At 43.2% G+C, this 19865-nt stretch overlaps 1 protein-coding gene across 1 annotated transcript; it reads right to left on the bottom strand.

The window, feature by feature from the left end:
• Positions 1 to 6830: 6830 nt before the first annotated feature.
• On the bottom strand, positions 6831 to 16914 carry ANKRD66 (ankyrin repeat domain 66). Its single transcript, XM_068994150.1, has 3 exons — positions 16752 to 16914; positions 14784 to 15012; positions 6831 to 7032 (listed from the first exon to the last, which is right to left on the bottom strand). The coding sequence occupies exons 1-3, from the start codon at positions 16912 to 16914 to the stop codon at positions 6831 to 6833; spliced, it is 594 nt and encodes a 197-aa protein (XP_068850251.1).
• Between the last annotated feature and the right edge of the window lie 2951 nt (positions 16915 to 19865).

The following is a 19865-nucleotide window of genomic DNA, read 5'->3' as shown; positions in this document are numbered from 1 at the left end:
CACCCACGAAGTTTTCTCTTTTCAGGGCTTTTAAGTGAACACTGCCTGCCAACAGAGTATAGAGGACAGAAACAGAAAAAAAAGTGTTGGCTTGAATTCATAAGTTCAAAGAGGAAAGTCAGAATGCTGGTAAGAAAAAGCTTTAATAATGTTTTTGGCTGAACTGAAGTTGTTTGGGACTCTTTCTCAAGCAATGCCAAATAATTCATGCTGTAAAAAAATTCCACAAACTCCTTTGATATCATAAATACCAAACAATAGAACTGTTGATTGCATTTTCCCTGGCATTTTCAGGAAGACACACCCTGAGTGCTCTGTTCCATAATACAGTTCTTAGAATCTGTTAATAAATAATGGCTTTTAAAAATAAGATATAAAAATTTTCCATGGCCAAGAAAAGATGTCCAGGTAATTTAAAGACCCTTAAATGTGGAAAGCATTGTAGCAAGTGCTTAACATGAGTTATCTCAGTTAATTCTCCCCACAACACTATGGTATAAACATTCTGTCCTCTCCAAGTTACAATAAAGAAAACTATAGATGTTAAGCAATCTGCCTGAGGTTTCAGCTTGCAGGGTTAGAGTTCCTTTCAGTCCAGGCAGGTTTTCAAGATTCTATGAGCATCAGCCAGATGGCTTTGAGGCAGGAAGCAGATGGGCACCCGCAGGGTAAAGCAACTGGGGTTTCATTCCCTGTGGACTGAAACTCCAAGACAAGAATAACAGGACAATAAAGAGAGGAGGCTGGGCCCTGTTCAGACCACATATTTCTTTTCTTGAAGTTAGGAGAGCTCCACCACCACACAGGCATAGAAAGGCTCCTCGGAGGGCAAAGGGGGAGGAATTATGTCAAGAGATATTCTACCCAGACACCTTTTCGGTAGAATCCATCTTGGCTAAGAGATGCGTGTGCACACATGGGAAGACCCTGAGATAAACCAAATATGGACTATGAACCCAGGCAAATTAAAATGGTTGACCAAAGGAAATCTGGAAGAAATGTCACATAAAAGTAATTCAAACTGCCTCAAGAGTGCGACTCAGCGACTATCTCTCTCTCGCTGAGTCTGCCCATGTGTTTATCCACAAATATTGTATTTTCTCTCTTAAAAATATTTAACTTGTTTTACTACTTTCCATCTTTGTGGAAATTCTTTTTTGCAAAGCCTAAGGGCCAGGGCACTTGTCACTGACCACTGATCTAGTGGCTAGGATCTGGTGCTCTCAACCGCTCTGACCCAACCTAATCTCTGACTGGGAACCCAAGTCCTGCTTCAAGCTGTTGAAAGCTAGGCCACCAAGATCAGCCTAGGGCAAGTCACTCAGCCTCTCAGAATTTTAGTTTGTGATGTCAACTGGGGATGATGATACCTGCCTTGCAGGTGTGTCATGAGAGTAGATATAATACACGTAAAGTGCTTAGTACAGAATCTGCATGGCAAAAAAAAAAAAAAAAAAGAATCTGCACGGCAATAGTTTCATCATACAAAGAAGCTACTGTGGTGTCCTCTTTCTGTTGTTATTATAAAGTATACAAACTCGAGTGGGACCAAAAATATATTCCTTCTCCTGATGCCTCGATGAGGATAACAATGAAAGGAGGACTCAGTAAGGACACTGGGAGGCCATGGGTTATGGACCCAGTGAAGGACCTTAAGAACACACACCACAGTTTGCTCCAAGTTTGTCCAACCAATGGAAGGCAGGGGGTATTTATGCACTGAACAATGGAGAGCCTCACTCAACCCATAAAAGGCATTCTTCCTGGATCTCTTTGGGATTCTCAGGGAAAAACTGAGCTCACTCCTATAAATAATACAATTAGCCATTACATGGGCCAGGTACAGAGCACCAGTGCCAGCATCTTACACATCATCTCATCTGCAGAGCAACCCCAGGATGTAAGGATCATTTTGCCTGTTTCCTAGGGGAGGTTACAAACCTAAGCCTGCTTGACTCATATGCCCATGATCTTAAAATACTGTGCTTATGAAGAACATTGGTTGTAGGGAGAAAACAATTCAATGTACTGTAAGCAAAAGAGGAAATATCATTATGAAAGTGGTATTTCACAGATTTCCTGAGTAAGGAGCCAGAGCTGGAAACTAGAATGGCTGTGAGCGTGCTCACTCACTGGCTTGCTGTCTGTCTCTGTCCATCTTTTCTTTCTTTTTCTAGAACACTCCTCTACCCTTCCTCAGCCCCATCATAGAATTAGCCACTTCACTCTTCTGAGGTTATATGTTATTGGTCCATGTTCTCATGAAGACTTCACATTCCCAGGGGAAGACTCTTTATTAAAAATTCTTTTTCTTTGTTTCTTCTCCTTTTTTTGTTAAAGAAGTGAATACATCATTGATAATAAAGTATTTAGGATGCATTCCTTTAAAAAATTATTTATTTATTTTCACTGTACAAGGTTTTAGTTGCAGCTCTTGGATCTTTGATCTTTGTTGTGGTATGCAGGATGTTTAGTTGGGCATGTGGGATCTAGCTCCCTGATGGAAATCGAACCTGTCCCCTGCATTGGGAGCATGGAGTCTCAGCAACTGGAAGACAGGGAAGTCCCCTTTTTCTTATTTTATTACCCAGGTGGAGTGTGAAAGCTGAAGAGGGGGCCACAGAAATTTCTGAGTCTGGCCTAGTCTTAAGTAGGAATCTATAAAACCCCTGGAGAGTGCTTACCCATCTGTTTAGACACTTCAGGGCGGCCAATTTTACTGTAGGAGTCCTGGCTCTTAAAATGTGCGTGCTCAGTTGCTCAGTTGTGTTCAACTCTTTGCAACCCCATGGACAGTAGCCCGCCAGACTCCTCTGTCCATGGAATTTACCAGGCAAGAACACTGGAGTGGGTTGCCGTTTCCTTTTCCAAGGGATCTTCCTGACCCAGGGATTGAACCACATAGGTCTTGTGTCTCCTGCATTGCAGGCAGATACTTTACCACTGTGCACCTGGGAGGCATGGGTCTTAAAATACCTTCCCTTTCACTATTCCTGCCTCTATTAATTCTCCTCCACGGAACCCACCTGGGCTGAGGGAGCAGGCCTGGTAGATGGCCCTAGCCCTTACTGTTGCAGGAAAGGGGACCCTTTCCAGGGTCTGAAACTGGGCTCTTGTCTAACACTTAGAAATGAATTGTCCGAGAAGACACACGTGCTGACAAAGCAAGAGATTTTATTGGGAAAGGACCCCCGGGGGCGAGCAGTAGGGTAAGGGAACCCAGGAGAACAGCTCTGTCACGTGGCTTGCAGTCTCGGGTTTTATGGTAATGGGATTTGTTTCAAAGAGATCAGCCCTGGGATTTCTTTGGAAGGAATGATGGTAAAGCTGAAACTCCAGTACTTTGGCCACCTCATGTGAAGAGTTGACTCATTGGAAAAGACTCTGATGCTGGGAGGGATTGGGGGCAGGAGGAAAAGGGGACGACAGAGGATGAGATGGCTGGATGGCATCACGGACTCGATGGACGCGAGTCTGAGTGAACTCCAGGAATTGGTGATGGACAGGGAGGCCTGGCGTGCTGCGATTCATGGGGTCGCAAAGAGTCGGACACGACTGAGCGACTCAACTGAACTGTCTTTAGCCAATCATTCTGACTCAGAGTCCTTCCTGGTGGTGCACGCCTTGTTCAGCCAAGATGGATGCCAGAGAGAAGAATTCTGGGAGGTGGTCAGACATGCAGTGTCTCCTTTTGACCTTTCCCAAATCCTGTCGTAAAACAACTCATGCAAATAGTTACTATGGTGCCTGGCCAGGGTGGGTGGTGTCAATCAGTGTGCTTCCCCTAACATTACCTCCCAGCTTCTTGTCCACAAGCTCCTATCATTAATATTCCTCTGAAAATGCCAGACTGGATCTGCCACCCTCCTGACCTGACCTCTGGGCAAGATTTCCATGCCGTTTGATCAGCACAGCACCTGGTGGCCAGTGCCCAGAAGGACAAATTGCCCTAGAGGAAGAGCCATTAGGGAGTCACTCAGGGGCCAAAGGCAATGATAAGGGGAGAGGGTGGACATGAAGACCATCCTGCTCCTGAGGATGCTTAGGGAGTAAGGACCCCAGGAAGGTCCTGGCTGGGATAGGAAGGCCAGAACCTGCAGCTTCCACCCCTCTGGGCCCAGCTTGGTGTCTAAGGTCCTGAATGGGGTCTTTCTGAGAGTGTGACCAGGGCCAAGGGTAGGGGGAAAGTTATGATAAGGGGGCTCCTGAGAAGACTGAGGTTTCTAAATCAGCAGGGGGCTCAGGGAGGGCAATGAGTGCCCAGTGAGGCAGGGGGCTTACCAGTGGAGGGGTCCATCAGTGAGGGGCCCTATGAAAAGATGGGGCTCAATTTAAGTGATGAGGGGGAAAACTATAGGACTTTCTTTTTGTCAACTTTGGGGTCTCAGTGTTGCAGCCTGGGCCCTTTTCCACCCACTTCCACCCCTCACCCCTCTCGCTCCCTCCCTTCCCTCCTTCTCCCTTCTCCCTTGGCTCACAAGCCACTGCTTAGGCTACAATTGGTGAGGGGGAAATGTGTGAACTTGGAGAGAGGATGGAAACACTGCACAGAGGTCAAGGGCAGTGTGTGTGTGTGTGTGTGTGTGTGTGTGTGTGTGTCTGTGGAGGGGGGTCAGGACAGAAGTTGGAGACCACCCCCCCTCCATGTCCCCTGAGTTTAGTCTCATCTTCTAGAACTGAAAGGTTGTTGCTGAGCCAGGAAAGATGCCAGGATTCTTGGCCTCTGGAGGAGAGGAATTTAATCTGGGGCCAGTGACGAGTCTTGATTGCTCAGAGCTTTTGTGTAATAAAGTTTTATTAAAGTATAAAAGAGATAGAGAAAGCTTCTCACATAGACATCAGAAGGGGGCAGAAAGAGTGTCCCCCTGCTAGTCTTTAGCCAGCTGTTATGTAGCTACTAACAGTCTGCTAATTAGAGAAAGGAAACGTCTCAAAACTCAGAAACTGGCACCAGGTCCCTCACCCAAAACACACATTTTGAGATAACATTGGCACGAGGTGAGTTGTCCTGGGCCATAAAATGGTTGACATGAATGTTGAAGGAAGGCAGGTTTCCAAGCAAATACAGTCTCATTAATATAGCTTAGGAGAACATTTGCATAAGCAAATCATGCTGGTTTGTCAAGTCGGTTCTGAGTCTTAGGCTCTGTCCTCTGTTCTGAGGACAGAGTCTAGGGCAAGCATGTTGTTCATTAACACAGCTTAAGACAAACATTTCCATAAGATTTGAGAAAAGTTAAGTTCAGGTGGAACCAGGTGTCATCGCAGCAACAAAGACTTTTAAAAGAAACCTCTTTTTAAATTTGTATAGAGAAGTGGAAAAAATATAACGCTAGTAATTTGCTTCCTCCTGCTGCTTAAGAGAGAGATAAAAAATGTCTGGCACTTGCAGCCTATTTCCTCCATTTGGAGACTCCTGTCCTTCCTGCCTGTTACCCTCTCAAAACCAGCAAGCCCAGGGTATCCCCATTCACACTCCCAGAAGAAGACGCAGTGGTCCAGCTCGAGCTGCTGCTTGTTGAGGACCAATACAAGGATGGCAAGCAAGAACCATGTCTATAAACTGCAGGGATGAGAGAAAGAAAATTGATGCTCCAGAGGGATGAACACTAGCCAGGGTGTCCTCCACAGCTACACTGGTTTCCTGTAAGATGCTCAAGTGTTTATTTATTTTAGAAAATTCAACCTGTATTTATATAAGTATTGAGGAGCATATAATTAACACAATGTCAGGTGCCTCAAGACATTGATTTTGGCAGAAAAATTAATAAACTTAGAATGCGGGGTAGACAATTCAAGGGCACCAGATCAGCTACTTAGTGGAGATTCTAAATATTGTCTGTTTCTACTGTAGTACTGTTTCATAAGGAAATAAAAGCAAGCCACCTATGCAATTTTAAATACTCTACTAGCCACATTTTTAAAAAACTGAAAGGAGAAAGGCAAAATTCATGTTAGTAATATGTTTTATTTAATCCCAATATTCAAAATATTATATTTCAACCTGCAATTAATATTATTGATGAGCTATTTTACATTTTTTATTCTAAGTCTTAAAATTACCATCTGTACTTCACATTTATAGCATATAATACCTGATCTATATTTAGATATCCTAAAATATACAGTTGATCAAGTAAAGTTATAGTTACAAGTTCCATGATTTTATCCCAGCTCTCATAAGCACAATAAAATTAAGGTTTTTAATTTTTCACTGAGCTAATGTTACGGCCAAATTTTTTCTGCTAGATTGTGGGCTTGTACCCCACCTACACACACACACACACACACACACACACACACACACACACACACATATCTGGAAACTCAAAGCTACATCTCTTCACTTCTTTTCTTGGTCTATATGACAACAAGTAATTGTTTTTTTCATAGATTAACTGACATGAGAATGTTGGAGATGTCTGAGATTTTGTTGTTGCCTTTTTTTTTTTTTTTCCATTGAAACAACTAAGTTTCCTTAGCGGAAGTTTTCTTTGCCCCTGAAACTCTGTAATTTCATATAGAGGCTCAGGAGATGCTGACAGTGCAAATCACTAATGACAAAATGCAAGCAGCTGATATTTGTCCTCTCTTGGCAGCTCTTGGAGACAATGGGTATTGACATGGAGGGAAGAGCCCATGTATAGAGTGCCCAGGCCAGACTCGAGGATTGAATGACAGATCAGGAGCTACCAGTCAAAGCCACGTGGGTAATCGAGGATCTTGGAGTAAAATCACGCCAGGACAACACATACCTTACAACACCTTCCGGCACATGGAAAGTGCCCCGCCAGGTAACACAGCTATACAGTCCCTGGGAGGCGGGCCTCTCACGCTCCCCTCTCCTTGGTATTGCTGAGCCTGCTGGGGCCTCCGGTTTTCTTGCTCTTTTTCTTATTAGTGTTTTTATTCCAGGAAGGAAGAGACAGCTCCAGCTCCCTCTTCTTGGCATCCCAGTCTTCATCTCGCTGATCGAGTTGCAGCCCCATCCACCTGGCGGCCTGGCGATATTCCCGGCACTGGGGTTCAGCCCTAGGAGAGGGAAGCCAGCTCTCAACCCCCGACCCCTGCATCAGACAGCATGTCCAGCCTGTGGAGGGGCCTCTCCTCTGCCTTCTGCATGTGGCCTGGGCACCTAGGCCATCCACTCAAGGAGAAATGAGGCCAAATTCAAGCATTTCCAAGTGTACACGTAGAGAGGTCTCAGACACTAAAGAAACTATCAGTACTTTGAGGTGGAGAAGACTGGGGTGCTTGGGTCAAATGTTCATAGAATCAAAGACAAGCACTTAGCTTGAAGGCCCTGGTCATTTTTAAAATGCTCACATCAATAGAGGTCAAGGAAGACTGCCCTGTTTGTACGTACTCAGGAAGGCTTCTTGATGGTCGAAAAGGGAGGGGACCCCATCCCATGGTAAATGTGGACATGCACCCACAGGTCTGTATGATGGGATCCATCTTAGAAAAAAGTTGCTCGTGCTTCTTGGGGACGGTTCATGGACCATCACGGGTAAAAAAAGGAAACAAGATAATTGGCCAAAGATAAACAAAGACCCGGAAGGACTAGCCTATGTACGTGATTTCCATACTGCTCTCCGCCTTGCTCAGAACGCCTCACTCCTCTCTGGGTGCGTATCTCTGCCTAGTGTCTGACTTACTGTGCTCCTCATTAGAGAGGATGTCCGTACCATTTCTCTCTGAGTGTATATCTCTGCCCTGCTTCTGAGTCATATAAACAAACTGTTTTCCTGTGTGCTCTCCCATACATTGTGAAAGTGAAAGTCACTCAGTCGTGTCCGACTCTTTGTGACCCCATGGACTATACAGTCCATGGCGATCTCCAGGCCAGAATACTGGAGCGGGTAGCCATTCCCTTCTCCAGGGGATCTTCAAAACCCAGGGATCGAACCCAGGTCTCCCGCATTGCAGGCGGATTCTTTACCAGCTGAGTCACCAGGGAAGCGCTCCCCCCCCCGTTCCCCCTCCCCCATACATTGTGCTGTGTCTCTAATAGTAAACTTCGTACCTTTTTGTACAGCTTTTGCCTCCTTGAAACATTCTTGTTTTCAAACAGGGGCAACAGCCCAGGGCCACTTTGCTTCTTGCCTCTAGCCCCTGGTGAGTCGTGGCTAGGGCTCTTGGTTTCCATCCAGGTTACCCAGGTTTAATTCCTGGGCAGGGAACTAAGATTTCGCTTCAGGACACCTCACTGCTCGCTCTCTGAGATCAGAAGACTGTTTTCCTTCATTTATCTATTTTATTTAAAGGTTTTCTTTTTTTTTAATATGGACAAGGACTGAAGCGACTTAGCAGCAGCAGCAGCAGCAGGACCATTTTTAAAGTCTTTATTGAATTTGCTACTGTCCATGGGGTCACTAAGAGTGACTCACGACTAAAGCTGCTTAGCACACATGCACAATATCACTCCTGTTTTTAGGTTTTGGTTTTGTGGCTGTGAGGCTTGTGGGATCTTAGCTTGAATCGCCTGCAATGGAAGGTGAAGTCTTAACCACTGGACCACTAGAGAAGTCCTGTCGTTTATTTTTTAATGGCATATTTCACTGATTATAAAAGATGTATCTGTTCATTGTAGAAAATTTTAAAGTACAGAAACATGTAGAGAAGAAAATAAAAATTACAGTCACGTATATGTTGTATGTATAGATAGATTTATGTAAAGCATAGATGATATATATACAAATGAGATATAGATGTATATATAAATCGTAGAATCGGTGATGGAAAAATAGATGAACCAATCATCAGACATGCACAGGCAATGGGAAGCACCCAAAAAATACTGTTTTGTATATGAGGCCAAAGGTGAGTATGTGACTTCTTTAAGGACACGGGTGAAAGCCAGTTCACAGAGATAGTATTTGAGTCAGCATGAGGACAAATGCAGTTTGAGAGGATAGATGATCGTATAGCCAGAGCAAACAGTATTTAAAATGCAAAGCATGATGAAATGCACCATTCATTCAGTGGATAGCAAACCAGCTTGTTCCCCAGCTCCTGTGCCCCCAACAAGAGGGAAGTGACCTCTCCATATTCAGACCACACAGTGTCCCTCCTCCAGCCTGCTCTTCTGACCTCTGTCACTGTCTACCGTGCATTAGTGTCATTTATATAAACAAGTTCTCTCTTCTCGGAGACAGAGAGCTTCTTATTGCCCAGCATTGTATTTGCTGTATCATTACATCCTTTTTAGTATTTAGTTCAATGGCATGTATATGAAAGTGAAAGTGTCAGGCCCCCAGTCATGTCCGACTCTGAAACCCTCTGGATCGTAGCTCTGTCCATGGGATTCTTCAGGCAAGAATACTGGAATGGGTTGCCATTTCCTTCTCTAGGGGATCTTTCCAACCCGGCGATAGAACCTGTGTCTGCTACATTGCAGGCAGATTCCTAACTGTCTGAACCACCAGGGACCTGCTGCCATGCACATAGTAGGGTTCAAAAATAATTGTTTTCTTAGATTTTACTGAAGTAGAGTTGATTTACAATGTTGTATTAATTTCTCCTGAAAGAAATACTTGTTGAGTGAGAGACTGACAACTTAAGAGAAGCTGAATCAAGGACTAGCCCTAGTCCAGTGGCTGAGACTAGCCCTTCTGCTGTGGGGGACATGGATTCCTCCTTGACAGGGGAACCAAATCCTGCCTGCTGTGTGGCCAGAAAAAAAAAAAGAGAGAGAGAGAGAATTTATTGAATTGAATAAAAACAAAAATACAACATATCAACTTAAAATAACTATAAGGGGAAACTAACACTTTTAAAAAGAAAAAAGTGAAAATCTGAATTGAAAGTTGATTGTTCCACTAGGATACCTAGAATATTCTGAAAACCGTCAAACCCTGTCTAAGCTTCTTTTGATATTCTTTTATATTTTTTTTCCCTTCATCACCCTAGCCCATGACCTCACCTACTTGCAAAATGAAGCATTAAAAGATTCCTTATGTGATCTCCTTGCCTATAGGGTAAGTACATTCAGTCCAACGTCCACAGCATCATTGCCACCTTTTCCCCTACAGGAGTAACTTAGCTAGAGCCTCTGTTTCATCTTGCCAGTCCTCTGATGAGTTCACATCCACTTGCTTGCTCACCCATCCAGCCTTATTCTCCTTTCCTCTCCACTGTGAAGGCTCTATTCTGCCAGAGCCACTCATCCCTTGTTTGTCTTTCCACTTCCTCACATTCACACACAACCTACATGCATTTCCAACTTGATACCTTCACTCCAAATCAGCAATCTTTCTCCCTCCTCCATTAACCAAGTCTTAGCTAGCTTTTAGGATCCAGATTAATTTCTCCTTAACCAGAATTCCTTCGCTCTAAGCCCCAGCTGTCACAGCAAAGTTCCTCATAGGAGATGATAAGTAGAAATGACTTACACGTGATGTGGTTGATTGCCCTTTGTTGTATTTGTCTGCTCAGCGCTGCCTGCCCACTTTTCCTGGTAATAGCACTCATTCCCCATTACATGGAAGAATCACTCCTCCTCCACTTCAGCTACGCTGCAATCAGGTATCCTAGTCATTCACCCACCGGTTACTACAGAGGGGCTGAGATTATTCAGAGAAATTCAGTAAAGGAGAACCAAGGACAGGCCCCTTAGGAATTCCAGCATCTCAAAGGCATGCAAGAATAGGAACTTAGAAAAATCATGAGAAGAAATGGCCCTCGAGTAGGAGAACCAGAAGACAGCAGCAGCAGATAAAACAAGGAAGAGCAATCAAATACCAGATTAAGTGGAAGTAAGATGTGCACTGAAAAGAGGCCATTAATTTAGCAGTGAGATCTCCATGAATGAGAGCTGATTCAGTACGATGGGGGAAGAAGTCTGAAGAGTCGGGGAAGAAGTAGAGACAATTGCATAGACGACCTTTCAAGTAGCTTAGAAATGTAGGGAAGAAGAAAGGCATAGCAGATACTGGAAGGACCTCTAACTCTTCGTGTGTTTGTTTAATAAAAGCTATCTGAGCATGTTCAGAAGACAAAGAGAAGGGAAGAGGAGGAATAGAGAAAACTTAAAAATACAAAAGATGAAACAAAGAACAAGGAAATTATGATCTTGCAGGAGACATAAAGGTTTGGATAAAGGATCTATTTGGAGGGATAACACTTGCCACAGATAGATGGATGGGAAAGCAAGAAGGAACAGATATATATAATATGTTGGTTTGAGAGGTTTGAAAATGTTTACCCAGGACTTTAACATTCTTTATGAAGTGGAAAGCATACATTCTGAAGGACAGGCTGAGATGTGATGGGGACTTGCAATTGTCAACAGTTGAGGACAGGAAGCAATGGCCAGAGTAACTAAGGGCTTGGCTGGAGACGGAAGTCTTAGAACTTCTGGTGGTACTGCTCGACTTATTTGTGGTCTTTTCCCGAGAAGAACAAGAACAGGGATGGAGAAGACAGAGACCTACCCAAGGCTAGGAATTCTGGGTATATACTGTAGAAGGACCAAGGGGTGGGAAGTTTAAAATAGTGGAAAAAGAGTGAAAGAAGCGGTGTATCAGGGCACAGCAAACAAGATAAAAGGGTGTTTTGCTCACCCTCCAATTCTACAAAGGTTAGCCTGCTGCAGTCACTCTGTGCACAGTACACTCTGTGCTTCAGACAGAAGAGATTGAGGAGATGAGGTACTTCATTCAGTACTCTGTGCTTCTGACAGGAAATGAAAGATGATGACAGGATGCTCTGTGCTTTGGATAAGCAGGTTCTTTAGTTAGATGTGTCTCAGGAAGAATTGTAATGAATCCAAAGATTCTTGTATCTTCCCATACATAGAAAAGCACTATAATCATCACACCTCTTCTTTGTGATGACCAGTAATCTTTTACCAAGATGTATCCTTGACTGCACGTATTCCTTTAACCAAAAAAATCATATATAGACTAGCCTTGCCCCCACCTCTTGAGATCAGTTTCTCAGAACTACTGAAAGGCTATCTCCTAAGCTAAAGTCCTCAGTAAGACCTCAGATAAAACTGAACTCACAGCTCTCATGTTGTGCTTTTTTTCTTTTAGCCCACAGTGTCCAGCTGGCAGACAGAAGGAAGATAGTAAAACCTTCAGGGAGGTGAGAGGATGGAAGGGAAAGAATTTGAATAAGATGAGGTCTGGGACTCAGATACCTGCTGCTGCTGCTAAGTCACTTCAGTCGTGTCCGACTCTGTGTGACCCCATAGACAGCAGCCCACCAGGCTCCCCTGTCCCTGGGATTTTCCAGGCAAGAACCCTGGAGTGGGTTGCCATTTCCTTCTCCAATGCATGAAAGTGAAAAGTGAAAGTGAAGTCGCTCAGTCGTGTCCGACTCTGTGCAACCCCATAGACTGCAGCCTACCAGGCTCCTCTGCCCATGGGATTTTCCAGGCAAGAGTACTGGAGTGGGGTGCCATTTCCTTCTCCAATGCATGAAAGTGAAAAGTGAAAGTGAAGTCGCTCAGTCGTGTCTGACTATTAGTGACCCCATGGACTGCAGCCTACCAGCTCCTCTATCCATGGGATTTTCCAGGCAAGATACCTGCATGAGGATTCAAAAACTGGGAAAATGAAGACAGGGAGTCATGGTCACAGGGTGGTATGTTACAGTCTTAGAGGGTCCAGGAAACAATGCTGCTGATGTTGAGGTCTGCAACAGATGGAGATTACTGAATGCAGGCGATGACGGCAGGGTCAGGGAGAAGAGAGATTCTTAAAGTTAGGACTCAAGGTTCTGCCTGTATTTCCCAAATCACCTTAATGATGATTTTGAATATTTTTAAGATGGGACACCACTTTTCAACATAAGCAAAGATTTTACTGGTTTAACTTTCTGAAGATGACTGTATTTCTGAGAAGGGCATTTCACTATCACCCTCGTTCCCCAACGAATCTACGGTTAGATTTACTCTTGATTTCGTTTTGGTTTTCAAGCAATGTTGTCCTCACTCTGCTCCTTTACTGTCTCAACTATGAATTACTTATTGACCTAACCAGATTATGTTGATGCTGTTGTTTAGTCGCTAAGTCGTGTCTGACTCTTTGCGACCCCATGGACTGTACCCTGCCAGGCTCTTCTGTCCATGGGATTTACCAGGCAAGAACACTGGAGTGGGTTTTATTTTCTTCTCCAGGAGATCTTCCCAACCCAGGGATCGAACCCACATCTCCTGCATTGCAGGTGGATTCTTGACTACTCAGCCACCAGAGAAGCAGCCAGATTATACATTCTTCAATTTTATCAACATCCCTCTCAGAGCTAGAACCTTCATGTACATGAAAGTGAAGTTGCTCAGTCATGTCCGACTCTTCGCAACCCCATGGGCTGTAGCCCGCCAGGCTCCTCTGTCCATGGGGAGTCTCCAGACAAGAATACTGGAGTGGGTTTCCATTCCCATCTCCAAGGAATTGAACCCAGGTTTCCTGCATTACAGGCAGACTCTTTACCCTCTGAGCCACCAGGCAAGTCCAATCATGTACATGTTGCTAAGTCACTGCAGTTGTGTGCAACTCTGTGTGACCCCATAGATGGCAGCCCACCAGGCTCCCCCGTCCCTGGGATTCTCCAGGCAAGAACACTGGAGCAGGTTGCCATTTCCTTCTCCAATGCATGAAAGTGAAAAGTGAAAGTGAAGTCGCTCAGTTGTGTCTGACTCATAGCAACCCCATGGACTGCATTCCACCAGGCTCCTCTGCCCATGGGATTTTCCAGGCAAGCGTACTGGAGTGGGGTGCCATTGCCTTCTCCGAATCATGTACATAATTGATACTTAATTCTATTTGAATGATTGGCTGAGAGAAAAAACAATTAATGGGTACTAGAAAAGTTCTTAACTTTCATGAGTGTGTAAGTAGGAGAGTCACAGATAATTAGGCATTTTAAAAAGTAGAAGGACCCTTATGGATGATAGCAGCCTAATTCACCTGCTTCATTTTAAATATGAGGAAACTGAGGGCCAGGAAAGAGACAATTTGTCTAAGGTGACAAAGCTTGTTTGAAGACTTTTCAAGCATCTGAAGGGGGTCCAAGAATCTTGTACTATCTCCCATTTTCAAATTTGTGTCCCACTTCTCTTATCTCAGATAGTTTATGTATAGTCTAAGATAACAATTATAATTATTATAGATTATTAAAATTATTGTAATAATCATGTACAGTTATAATAATTATAATGTTGCATAATTTTAAAACAATAGATTTTTCCAGAAAAAAATATAATTTTTTAATTAATTAACTGCCTGACATGCCTTTCTAATTTTTATTTTCTGTAAGGTAATGATAACTTTTTTAAAAAATGGAAGTATAGTTGATTTACAAAGTTGTGTTAATACCTGGTATACAGCAAGGTGATTTTGTTTTACATATACATATATGAATATATATATTCTTTTTTCAGATATTTCTCTCTTATAGGTTATTACAAGATATTACAAGATATATTGAATATAGTTTCCTGTGCCATACAATAGGACCTTGTTGTTTACCTGTTTATATATCGTATTGTCTGCTAATCTCAAACAATAGATTTTGATATTATATTTAATTATAATCTAAATATTCTAAAACAATATAATTTCCACCCTAAACTAGTCATTTCGATGAAATATTAATAAAAACTCGAACAACGATTGGTTGGATTGTGTCACTTCATTTCCAGCAGCCTGAGACCACTGAATTGGTAAAGACCTTGGTCACTGGTTCTCTGCCCTTTTTTACTGTAAATACAGTCCGTGGGGTCACAAAGAGTCAGACACAACTGAGCATGGAGCACAGCACCAAAGGAAACTTACTTTTCCAGGAACGCCACACAGGCTTTCTGCCCATAGATCTGTGCGATCCTCTTTGGCGTGTCTCCAAAGAAGTCGGGGGCGTCGATGGCGGCATGCAAGGCATGGAGGGCTTTGAGCACGTTCAGATGGCCTGATTCAGCTGCAAAATGAGCGGGGGTCCAGCCCACATCAGTTACCAGGCACGGCCGGGCTCCGTGTTCTATCAGGAGCTGTAGCACCTCCATGTGTCCTTAGATGAACCCAGAAGAAACAGGAGGTTAAGATGAAAGAGTCTCTGCCAGGCTGAGGCCAGAGCTAGCCTAGGTGGCACAGAAGAGGGGGAGACATTTGCCCTTGAGGCCCCTCCAGTTTCTTAGCATCACCCCTTCCTCTGTTCTCCCTCTTCTTACCAGGGACTCAGGGCCCCACCTTAACCCCTTTGCTCCTGTTCCGGGTCTGAGCCCTCGAAGGATTCCCTCTGCTCCTTTCAGGATGCTCCCCTCTCTTGTCCATTCTTGCAGATGCCACCCAAGAATTTGCTTTTTCTCCTAAGTTACTCTATCCACTCCCCAACTCCCCATCTGAGCTGGCACCCATACGTTTCCCTCTGCTTTCAGCAGTACCAGTGCTGATTGCAAAACCAAATATTTTGTAACAGCAGGGATGGACCTTGAGGGGCATGATCCTAAATGAAATAAGGCAGACAGAGGAAGACAAATATCATATGATTGCACTATAGGCAGAAGCTAGAAACAAAAAACTGAGCTCATAGCTACAGAGAACAGAGTCCTGGGGTGTGGGTGGGTGTGAAATGGGTGAAGGTGGTCAAAAGGTACAAACTTCCAGTTATAAATGTCAATAGGATGTAATATATACTATGGTGACTATCATCAATAATACTCCATTGCATACTTGAAAGTTGCTAAGAGGGTAGATCTTAAAAGTTATCACAAGGAAAAAAATATATATGGTGACAGAAGTTAACCAAGTTATTGTGGTATTTGACAATTTATACAAAAATGGAATCATTATGTTAGACACTAAAACTGATATAATAATGTATGTTAATTACATCTCAATAAAAAATACTTTAAGTCCCAGTTATGTGAAAACTAGCACAGATTAAGTGCTCATGCTTTCTAGTCATATAGATGTGGGTTTATACCTGAGAATAAATACTGCTTGCTAACCATAACAACCCAGATGAGAAACAAACGGCTGAAGTTTAGTTTCCTTATTTGTATAAAATATCACTTATCTCACTGAGTTCTTCAGAAGTACAAATGAAATCACAGGCAAAAAGTACATAGCACAGAGACCGGCATTCAGCAAATGTTCCACTGACAGGTGCTTTAGTATAACTCCCATCGCTGTGCTTAAATTTCTGCAAAATTCTCCCAACTGATTTCTTTGGCTTGCTTCCTGCCAGCCCAGTCTCCGTACACGAGTCGAAACAAATTTTTAAAAAGCAAAGTTGACTATCACACTTTCCTAACATTCTTTAATGGTATTCTATGGCTGAAGGTCTTCACAGGCCCCTTGGTGGAGTTTCTGCCATCTTCCTTCTCCAGTCCTATAACCGAGACTAGTTTAGCGTGCCCCTGGCCATGAACAAGACAAAGTTCCTGTCCTATGAGCAGGAACGATGCTCCATTTCTGCTAGAGGTTAAGAGGGCAGAGGGCTAGTATTAATTAGGAGTCCCTACGTGCTAGGCAATGCACACTCGCTATCTTCCTGAATTTTCACCGCAAAACAGCATTACTGCTCTCATTATGCAGATAAACAGACCAAGACTCAGAGACGTTAAATAAGTTGCCTAAGGTGCTACAACTAGTTTAAGGGGTGGTGCCAGGACTGAAATGGTTGCCATTCATGTGTCTGATTTCCAAGAAATGTTCTTTCTGCTACCCCACACCGACTGCCTACTGCGAACCTCGTGAACAGTGGTCTTGAATGGAGAGACCTATATATAGGCATTGCCCACTCACCCTTGATCGCAGCCCACTGAAGTGGGGTTCGGTCATTCCAGTCCACGTCCTTGTAGTTTGGGTTACAGAGACCTTTCTTCAAAATCTTTTTCACTGAATTGTAGTCCCCTGCAGCCACAGCTTGGTGGAGCTTTGTCATGTCGGACAGTTTGGTCAATTCCATGATCAAGAAAAGCAACTGTGGGAAAAGCATGCTACTTAGGAAATTCTCTACAGCACTTGACTTCTAGTGAGTGATTCCATAGGGTTCCCACTGTTTACTTTCTTTTTTACTTCATACATTTGCATCCAGGGTTGCTTCATGTGTGTGCCCTATTGAGGGTGTATTGGATCTTAGCTACTATGTGGTTAGTGCCTGCCGATGCCCCATCCAAAAACTTTCAACAGTTCCTTTCTACCTATAGGATTATAGGCTAAACTCAAGGGCTGACATTTGCTAATTGGCCTCAAACCACTTCCCAGTACTACTTCCCACTCCTACTCCAAAGTGATAGCAGTGTGACCCTGAGTTAGTTGCGTAACTCTGTACCTCATCTTTCTCATCCAAAGAGTGAGTATAATTAGCCAGGGTCTTGTGAGGATACAAGGACAATTCATGTGAACAGTTTATACTGGACACAGACCAGGTAATTAACTATCGTTGCTACATGAATTCAAGAGATGGTGAGTGTGCCAGGTTGTTCAGCTATGTCTGACTCTTTGCAGCCCTTTGGACAAGAGCCCACCAGCCTTCTCCATCTGAGGAATTTTTCAGCAAGAATTCTGGAGAGGATAGCCATTTCCTCCTCCAGGGGATCTTCCTGACTGAGGGATCAAACACGCATCTCCTGTGTTTCCTGCACTGTAGGCAGATTCTTTACCTCTAGCCACCGGGAAGGTAAACAAACAAATAAAATGGCTAAATTGTTTACAACATTAAGAGATAAACCCTCAGTTCTCAAATTACAGTCTGTAGACAGGACTTCAGGGAATTTTTCTGGGGATCCATGGGGTCAAAATTCTTTTTTATTATACTATTAAAATGTCACTGGTCTTGTTCACTGTGCTAATGTTTGGCCTGATGGTTCAAAAGTAATGATGTAGAAAACTGCCGATACCTTAGCGTGAAGCAAAGCTGTGTCACCAAACTGAACTAGCAGTCAAGGTTTTCTTCACCATGGTACACACAGAGTGGAAAAAACAAAAAACAAACAAACAAACAAAAAACTAAGTTCTTGAAAGAAATTAAGGCAGTAAAAATTATTTATGTCAGGACTTCCTTGGTGGTCCAGTGGTTAAGAATCTGCCTGCCAATGCAGGGGCAGGGGTTCCATCCCTGGTCCAGGAAGATCTCACAGGGTAAATAAGCCTGCAAACTAAAACTAGAGAAAAATCCACGTATCACAATGTGCTGCCACTAAGACCCAACACAGCCAAAAGTAAATAAATTTTGAAAAAAGGATAGATACTTGGGTGTCAGCCCAAAGTGGTTCTAAATCTCTGAGCATGCAGGACAAAGACACATCTTTTGCAGGAAGTGCATATGCTGAGTAACCAAAGATGACACAGGTTATGTTTTATCTTTTTGGCTTGCATTTTTTAGTAGAAAAACTTGACACTGGAGCATTTGCTCAATGATAAAACGAAATGGGAAACAGAAATACTAGAGGATTTCCAACTTGCAGGTGTCACAAAAAGTCACACCATTGTGTCTGGGAGCCTCTTTGCCCTTCTCACAAACCTTTAAGCAGGTTTATGCAAAAATCAGCCCCATTTGGTTTGCAACTGATTTCATCGCAAGGATATTCCACAACTTCTCATGGGAAAGTTGCAATTTAAGTGTAAGTTTTCAGTGGAATATAAGTAGAAGATTAAAAAAAAATGTACAGAGCCAATGAGCACATGAAAAGATGCTTAATATCATTAGTTATTGTGTGTGCATGCTAAGGCACTTCAGTCATGTTCAACTCTTTGCTACCCTATGAAATGTAGCCCACAAGGTTCCTCTATCCATGGGATTCTCCAGGCAAGAATACTGGAGTGGGTTGCCATGCCCTCTTCCGGGAGATATTCCAACCCAGGGATTGAACCTGTGCCTGCATTGCGGGTGGATTCTTTACTGCTGAGCTAATGGGCAAGCCCCATTAGTCATTAGGTAAATGCAAATCAAAACCACAATGAGACACCATTTCACAGCCACTGGGATAACAAATAATTTAAAAGGCAAATAATAACAAGTGTGAGGATGTGGAGAAACTGGGATCGTCATACCTTGTGATGGGAATATAAAATGATGCAGTCACTTCGGAAAGCAGTTGGTAATTCTTCAAAAGACTGAAACTAAACATGGAGTTCTCATATGACCAGAACTCCACTTCTAGGAGTAAACCTAAAAGAAATGAAGCCATATGACCACACAAACACTTGTACACAAATGTTTATAGCAGTATTCTTCAATACAGAATACTTCAAAAAGTGGGAAAATATGTCTAACAGATGAATGCAGAAATAAAATATGGGATACTCCTATTTTATTGGAATAGTATTTGACAATTTAAAAATGAGGACTTGCTACATGCTACAATTTGCATGAACCTTGAAAACATGCTAAGTGAAAGAAGCCAGTCACAAAAGACCACGTGTTGTAAGATTCCATGTGTGAAATGTCCAGAGTAGGCAAATCTGTAGAGACGGAACGTAGATTATTGATGGCCTAGGACTAGGATGATTTGGGGGTGGAAAGTAAGCCAAGGAGCATAGGATTTCTTTCTGGGGTGATGAAATGTCCTAAAATTAGGTAGTGGAGGGTGATGCTTTCACAACTTTGAATTTATTAAAAACCACTGAACTGTGTACTTGAAAGAGATGAATTTTACAGTGGTTGTGGTGGTGGTTTAGTCACTAAGTCTGACTCTTGCGACCACATGGACTATAGCTTGTCCAGCTCCTCTGTCCATGAGATTCTCCAGGCAAGAATACTGGAGTGGGTTGCCATTCCCTTCCCCAGGGAATCTTCCCGACCCAGGAAACCTGAGTCTCCTGCATTGCAGGCAGATTTTTATGGTATGTGAATTATATCTCAAAAAAGCTGTTTAAAACTCAGTGATACTATTAATTAGTGCCTTTCTTACAAAA

The sequence above is a fragment of the Capricornis sumatraensis genome, chromosome 22 (genome assembly GCF_032405125.1).
Source record: "Capricornis sumatraensis isolate serow.1 chromosome 22, serow.2, whole genome shotgun sequence".
NCBI classification, from domain to species: Eukaryota; Metazoa; Chordata; class Mammalia; order Artiodactyla; family Bovidae; genus Capricornis; species Capricornis sumatraensis.
The sequence above is the reverse complement of the archived record's forward strand: the minus strand, read 5'-3'. Positions and strand labels throughout refer to the sequence as shown.

What these genes read in the sequence shown, in the direction of transcription:
- ANKRD66 (XM_068994150.1), bottom strand. Translation starts at nt 16,914, where the DNA reads ATGGAATTGACCAAACTGTCCGACATGACAAAGCTCCACCAAGCTGTG. An exon ending in TCAGTGGGCTGCGATCAAGG is followed by an intron (nt 15,013 to 16,751) that starts GTGAGTGGGCAA and finishes GGTTCATCTAAG; the next exon opens with GACACATGGAGGTGCTACAG. An exon ending in TGTGTGGCGTTCCTGGAAAA is followed by an intron (nt 7,033 to 14,783) that starts GTAAGTTTCCTT and finishes TCCCTCTCCTAG; the next exon opens with GGCTGAACCCCAGTGCCGGG.